At 39.8% G+C, this 7,791-nt stretch overlaps 1 protein-coding gene across 1 annotated transcript; it reads left to right on the top strand.

Annotated features, from left to right (window-relative positions):
* The first annotated feature begins 1,166 nt into the window (after window positions 1-1,166).
* Window positions 1,167-7,791, top strand: LOC137330976 (extracellular calcium-sensing receptor-like). The gene is made up of 6 exons (XM_067994555.1): window positions 1,167-1,270; window positions 2,741-3,037; window positions 3,546-4,374; window positions 4,981-5,208; window positions 6,671-6,794; window positions 6,890-7,791. The coding sequence occupies exons 2-6, from the start codon at window positions 2,775-2,777 to the stop codon at window positions 7,789-7,791; spliced, it is 2,346 nt and encodes a 781-aa protein (XP_067850656.1). The 5' UTR covers window positions 1,167-1,270; window positions 2,741-2,774.

The following is a 7,791-nucleotide window of genomic DNA, read 5'->3' as shown; positions in this document are numbered from 1 at the left end:
GACAACATCCAGGCTTGGGCTCATAAGTGGCAAGTAACATTCGCGCCAGATAAGTGCCAGGCAATGACCATCTCCAACAAGAGAGAGTCTAACCACCTCCCCTTGACATTCAACGGCATTACCATCGCCGAATCCCCCACCATCAACATCCTGGGGGTCACCATTGACCAGAAACTTAACTGGACCAGCCATATAAATACTGTGGCTACGAGAGCAGGTCAGAGGCTGGGTATTCTGCGGCGAGTGACTCACCTCCTGACTCCCCAAAGCCTTTCCACCATCTACAAGGCACAAGTCAGGAGTGTGATGGAATACTCTCCACTTGCCTGGATGAGTGCAGCTCCAACAACACTCAAGAAGCTCGACACCATCCAAGATAAAGCAGCCCGCTTGATTGGCACCCCATCCACCACCCTAAACATTCACTCCCTTCACCACCGGCGCACAGTGGCTGCAGTGTGTACCATCCACAGGATGCACTGCAGCAACTCGCCAAGGCTTCTTCGACAGCACCTCCCAAACCCGCGACCTGTACCACCTAGAAGGACAAGAGCAGCAGGCGCATGGGAACTACACCACCTGCACGTTCCCCTCTAAGTCACACACCATCCCGACTTGGAAATATATCGCCGTTCCTTCATTGTCGCTGGGTCAAAATCCTGGAACTCCCTTCCTAACAGCACTGTGGGAGAACCGTCACCACACGGACTGCAGCGGTTCAAGAAGGCGGCTCACCACCACCTTCTCGAGGGCAATTAGGGATGGGCAGTAAATGCCGGCCTTGCCAGCGACGCCCATATCCCGTGAACGAATAAAAAAAATATTAGCAGCATCAAGATTTTTGCATTCTCTTCGGAATTGCTTGTTGTTTCATCGGAAAATGTGTATTCTCTGCTGGGATTTAAACATTCGCCTATTGTTATTAGATGTGAATTCTATTCTCTGTAAAATTGCCCAGCCATTAGTTATGACGTAACCGCATCAATAGATTTTCTCCCACATAAAGGTACATCCTGTCATAGTCGGAGATAACCTGGTGACATGTCCCTTGAAATAAAGCAATGTCTCGGTTTCTGATTTTCCTGTTGCTAGCTACTGTGCCTACGCGGGAAGCACATCGTATCTTGTGTGAGCATCGAACAAAGCATAATTTATCTAATTTATCGGAGGATGGAGATATTATCCTGGGTGGAATATTTACAGTGCATTTAGAGGCGATTCAGGGCGTTCATTCATTTACCATTGCTCCGACAGAAACAGGATGCGAAAGGTGAGTCTCGCTCTTGTCGTGGAGAATTGTCACTTCATTTGCTGTACAAAATGGCAAAAAAAAAACTATCATTCTATCGCCAGTCCGAAATATAATTTTGTAGATTCGGTGGCTAATTGTCATCTGGCAGGTGTACATAGTGTTATTTTTGCCCTATCAACATCATTTTTTTCAGATGATTTGAATCGGAGAATCATGTCCACAGAATGATCATCCTTCAGTTATTAGAGTTAACATTGTACATCGACGTAAAACGTAGAATTGATCTTCACAGGAATATTAAATTATTGTTAAGCGTTCCTATTGCCAGTCCTCGATATAAAAAATCGTGTCGTGTTCAACACGAATTTCTAATGCAATACCTAATAGTAAATGTAATGCATCGAGCGTATGCTAAATATATATCACATAGGTGTTGAATGCAAATATTCTTTGTGTGGCAGCGCTGATATTATTGGAACTAGTTAAGCAATGTTATGTGTTTATCTGTAAATATAATCTAAACAATGATTGGCATAGATACATTAAAAAATGTCCGTCACTCTTGTACAGTTCCTATGAAACCAAGTATGTGCTAAACACCGTGTAACAGTCTGAATCACTGTGTCTTCAGTATAACTGAGTAGAAATACATGGTGTTCTTAACACCTTAGAGGACGAGGTGTTGTGCAGACTGCTAAATCATTGAATTACACTGGAGCTAAGAACAAATACGCATGTCTGCAAAGATACCAATGAGTTCTTAACTATTTTGCATTGATAATTGTGTCACTTTCTTAATATACTAGATTTGTTAATCTTATCGTCTTTCCGTTTTACATGTCCCATAATGTGTACGTTGCTAGATAATGGGATAGAAAATGCTTTTTTTTCTCATAAGAGATTAACATGGTTTCAGCTACAGTATATATAGACCCAGATGAACTACTATCGTACTTGAGTTATAGGTTTATTATTTTGCCTTATTTACGTGAGTATGAAAAAGTAGAGTGCTGAAGACGTGCATAGATATTTGAAGCATTACTTGTGCAATAATCTCATTCTTTTTTGTTGTGAGCACATTTGTTAAGATTGAATCCCATCACCCATGTCTAACATACTTGCCTAATCTGGGTAATTAAACAGCAGCATTGGTGAACATTAATTGACAAATAGTCAAGATAATTCAAATTATAATTTCAATGAATGTAATTATGACCTTTCAATTACAATAACTATATATATATATTAAGTTATAAATAATTAGTACAGGCCTCCATGTATGGCAATGCCACTAGAATATCATTCCTCCTTTGAATGATTTTTCCGAACATATCTCTGATTAGAAGGCGAAAAATCCATCTAGTGGTCATTATTGCCTGAGTAATTATTTTCTCGGATACGGTTTACCTACAACATGGTTGTCTTTTATTAATTTTATGCAATACGTGATTGAATTATGTATCATGTGCTTTTATATATATCCGGCAGTTTTCACTTGGCAAACTTTCGCTTGGTGCAGACCATGATTTTTGCTATTGAAGAAATAAATCAGAATAAAACTCTACTTCCGAATATCACTCTGGGATATAAGATCCACGATGACTGCTCGTCCTCGGCGATTGCGTCAAAAGCAGCGCTCGCTTTGGTCAACGGTGAAGAAGAACTAATTGATTATCCAGAATGTAGAGGTTCCTCCAGTGTCGCTGCTATTATTGGTTGTGATATATCTACGTCCTCCATAGTAACTGCAAGGACAATTGGTTCCTTCGGAATTCCGATGGTAAGGTGTCAAATATTTGACTGCATTTTCATTTGGACGGTGTTTAGGTATCTTCGGTCAGTTTGTTAGAGAATTGCCGCGAATAGATTTCAACCTCACGCACCAAAAATGTCCCAAGTTGGATTCCGTGCCAGTTCTGAATATTTTGTTAGAGGGGAAGACTTCCTCTGGTCGCTATGTGTAACGACAGTAAAATCGTAAATAGATTATTTTGGAACATGTTTATGATTTCACTGGATATTTCGGGGTTGAAATCTTCCCAGACATATTAAGATGTAACTACAATACTGACCAGTTGATCTTATCCCGTTATTTGTTATTTTGATATGCAACAGATTGAAAATTGTTGTATTAATTCCAATTGCATATTGTCCGCTTTAATGTTATAATTATGTACAGATATCAAATAATTCGCACCCGAAAAGCTTGTAATAACCAATATTCCTTATGTATAGCTAATTCAAAAATTGTGAACGCATATTTTCATCTATTCGTGCTTTTTATGCGGGTTAGTTACTTCTCTACTTGTGCCTGCCTCAGCGATAAGCAAAAATACCCTACGTTTTTTAGAACTATACCAAGCGACAACTATCAGTCCAAACTTCTCGCGGAACTCGTGAAAACGTTCGGCTGGACTTGGATTGGAACAGTTAGAAGTAACACCGATTACGGTAATTTTGGAATGCAAGCATTTGTCGAACACGTCCAAAAATTTGGAGTTTGCATTGCGTACTCTGAGTCATTTTACAGGACCGATCCCGCGGAGAAAATAAGCAAAGTAGTGCAGGTGATCAAACAGGCGACTACAAATGTCGTGGTGGCCTTTGTTCATACCGGAGATATGCGAGTTTTACTTCAGGAAATTTTGCATCAAAATGTAACCGGCGTACAGTGGATTGGAAGTGAAGGCTGGATTACAGAAGATTTACTCCCACCCGAAGAAAGCGCAAGTCTTCTCGTTGGGACAATCGGTCCGGCAACCCGTAGGACAGAGATCGCAAGCCTCAGAGATTATCTTCTTAAAGTTCATCCTTCTAGGTTTCCTGGCAACATTTTGGTGAAGGAATTTTGGGAAACTCTATTCGCGTGCTCTTTTAAAACGGGCGATATTAAAAAGCAAAGAAATTCTCCCTTTCAAATGCGGCAATGCAAGGGGAACGAACAATTGGATGGGATAGAAAATGCTTATCTTCCATCAATAATGGACGGAAGTTCCTATCACGTGTACAAAGCGGTCTATGCTGTCGCTCATGCACTTGACGATATGCTTTCCTGCGAAGAAGGCAATGGGCCCTTTATGAATAATACATGTGCTCATATTTCAAATTTTGAATCCTGGCAGGTAGAAAAACGCCTACATTTTATATTAACACAATCCTTCCCAGTCAGATCCCATCTATAACGTGGACAGACATCATCATGAGTTTGAAGCGTTGATTGTTCCATTTTCAGCTGTGACCTTTTTTCACGACTAACTGTATCAACCAATTATATCATTAATAAGCTTTAGAAACAAAACCTATAACACACCAATGCTAAAAGCACGAATACATGTCTCGGTGTAAGGTCTCATCCGGAATAAGGCGCCCCCGACAATGCAACGCTCCCTTAGTAATGCACTGATGTGTCAGCCTAGGTTTTGTGCTCAAGTCTCTGGAGTGGGACATGGACTCAGGATTTCCTCACTCAGAGGCCAGACTGGTCCCACTGAGCCACAGCTGATTCTGTCATTTTTATCTATCACCCATGATCTGAAACATGTGCATTGCAATGAATGGTCAACCCCAAACGTTAATTGTTCCTCTTCGGGTGCTCACTGCCTTGTCCTACGTTTTTAGCGTTTCGTTTTTACGTTAATATAAATTAATTTGCATGTATATATTGTCTATGTGCAACTAATCCATGTTTACAATGAAAGACTTACTTGCCTTGCGTTGTTCTCCTGTAGCTGCTCCATTATCTACACTCAGTAAATTTCACAGCTCGGACTGGAGAAATCGTGTATTTTGATGGAAACGGTGATCCAGTCCCGACATACGAATTAATAAATTTGCAAACGAATTTGAAGGGTACAGTTGAAATTGCAAACATTGGTTATTATGATGGTTCAGCACCTTTAGGACAAGAACTTGTCCTGAATATCGATGATATCGTGTGGAGCAACGTCAGTAGCAAGGTATTCCTTACGACTCTTACTGGCAAACCATGGTAAAACCGTAAGCTTTAGACCCCGCAAAATGAAGAACAATTAGGAATGTGGAGCCTTTCTGATCATCACTTTCTCCCCCCTGGCCTACCACAACAACTGTCTACTCCAAGGCTGACGTAGCTACTCCTCCCACACCCCCGCGAGCCCACCTCAAGTCACCAATATGGGGGAGCGAAGGCCATAGGCCTTAGACTCTTTAATCAGCTGGCAGACTTGTTGTGGTATCTGGGAGAACCGCCTCCTTTTTAAATGCTCCAGGTTCAGTCCAGCATAGGTCTGCAGCAGGTTATCTTTCATAGACCAGGTCATCTTTCCTTTCTTATCTCCCCTTTACTTTACTTTTTTCTTCCTACCTTAACTTTTTGACGATCTTGTAAATATTGTTGTTTTACCATGATTTTTCTGTGCGATTTAAATATATGACTTTCAATTATCTGTCGGAGTGCATTTTTCATTCCCCACCTTGGTCGTAACAACTCAGTCTCCCTGAAATCTATGCACAAATTTCTTAAGTTGTCTCTCCTTTTGGTTCATAATGCTTCCAAACAACATTCGTAAGTCTTCCAACACGCATTGCGTGTAGGTGGATGGTTGCTGCAGTGGATATGACTGTATCAATGGTAGTAATAGTTTGTTCAAGTGAACCATATACAAAAATGTTTTTCAGTGAAGCATTCAGAAGTATCAGACTATAATTACCATTATTAGCTCGAAAAGGTCTGCCTAAAATTTCTATTCTCAAGCTTCCGCTCCCCCACATATTAAATAATATTTTCTGCAAAATAGCACTGAACTTTACTGATTCCATGATATGCTCACACGCATCAATTACTCATCTTTATTTAAAAGAATCTTGAAATTGGATCATTCTTTGTTGGGCATATTGCCTTTCAGCAGTGGAGGTCGCTGAAAGGCCACAAATCTTGATAATTTAGAAGAAAGCAACGTGCTTTTTTCTTTTCCAAATACTTCACCCTTAATAAGAAAATTTAGATTATCAATTGCTCAGTGTATAAAACCATTGTTCAATACTATATAATACTCAAAATAATGTTTGATATATTACGTGTAAGTATCATCCTTTCACAGCAACATCGAAGTTATAATAGAAAAAGAAACATGGTTCGTAGTCTGCCCAACGATATCACATTAGAAAACATTATATTTCACTATTGCAGTGAAGCAAATTCTTGAATATAATTAAATGTATTTGCATTTTACAATATCTACGTAAAACGTGAGGACAATTAGTAATCAGCAAATGTTAGTTGATGTTTGCATTCCTATGACACAAATCCTTGACAGAAACACATAAATATATGCCTACTTAAACCTCTAGAATCGATGAGTTGAAAATAATTTTTCAATTTCATTGAATTATAATTTTATATATATATGGATAACACAAGTATGTTTTCCTTTGCTTTAGATCCCACGTGCACTTTGCACAGAACCCTGTCCTCCTGGAACAAGAAAAGTAAGCAGAAAAGGGCAGCCGATATCTTGTTTTGACTGTGCAGAATGCGTCGATGGTGAGATTAGTAATGCCACAGGTATATAACATACATATATAACAGTTTACCGAGTATTCCAGAATTCTTTGGTCACAGGCGTATTTCATGCTAAAAACAGAAACTATTTTTTTCAGATTCCACAGATTGTATGAAATGTCCTTTGGAATACTGGTCCAACCAACAAAAAGATCGATGTGTTGGCAAGAAGATTGAATTTCTTTCCTTTGGTGAGATTCTGGGATTTGTGCTGGTGACACTTGCATTAGTGGGACTGTGTTTTACACTGGCCACAGCTGCAATTTTCTTCCACTATCGAGGAACTCCTGTCGTTAAGGCTAACAATTCCGAGCTAAGCTTCCTTCTTCTTTTCGCACTAATGCTTTGCTTCCTGTGCTCACTCACTTTCATTGGTGAACCATCTAAATGGTCTTGCATGTTGCGCCGTACCGCGTTCGGTATTGTATTTGTCCTCTGTATTTCCTGTATTTTGGGGAAAACCATTCTTGTTGTGATAGCCTTTAAAGCAACGCTTCCCAACAACAGCGTCATGAATTGGTTTGGACCTACGCAGCAACGGTTAGGCGTGTTCATCCTCACATTTATTCAAGGTTTAATTTGTACTATCTGGCTAACTGTATCATATCCACTGAAAAACATGACCTATTACAGAGATATCATTATTTTGGAATGTGACGTGGGGTCTTTAAAAGCCTTTTATTTTGTGTCGAGTTATATTGCTCTTCTGTCCACTGTATGTTTTCTGCTTGCTTTCCATGCGCGGAAACTTCCAGATAATTTCAACGACGCGAAGTACATAACTTTCAGTATGCTGATCTTCTGTGCCGTTTGGATAACTTTTATTCCAGCTTGTGTGAGCTCTCCTGGAAAGTACACTGTGGCTGTAGAAGTGTTTGCTATCTGGGCATCAAGCTTTGGTTTGCTTGTCTGTATTTTTGTTCCTAAGTGTTATGTTATTTTACTGAAACCGCAGAATAACACAAAGAAACATATGATGGGCAAAGGGCCTTCACAATAA

Source organism: Heptranchias perlo, chromosome 13 (genome assembly GCF_035084215.1).
Source record: "Heptranchias perlo isolate sHepPer1 chromosome 13, sHepPer1.hap1, whole genome shotgun sequence".
In the NCBI taxonomy this organism is placed as follows: Eukaryota; Metazoa; Chordata; class Chondrichthyes; order Hexanchiformes; family Hexanchidae; genus Heptranchias; species Heptranchias perlo.
Note: the sequence above shows the minus strand (reverse complement) of the source record. Positions and strands in the feature narration are given on the sequence as shown.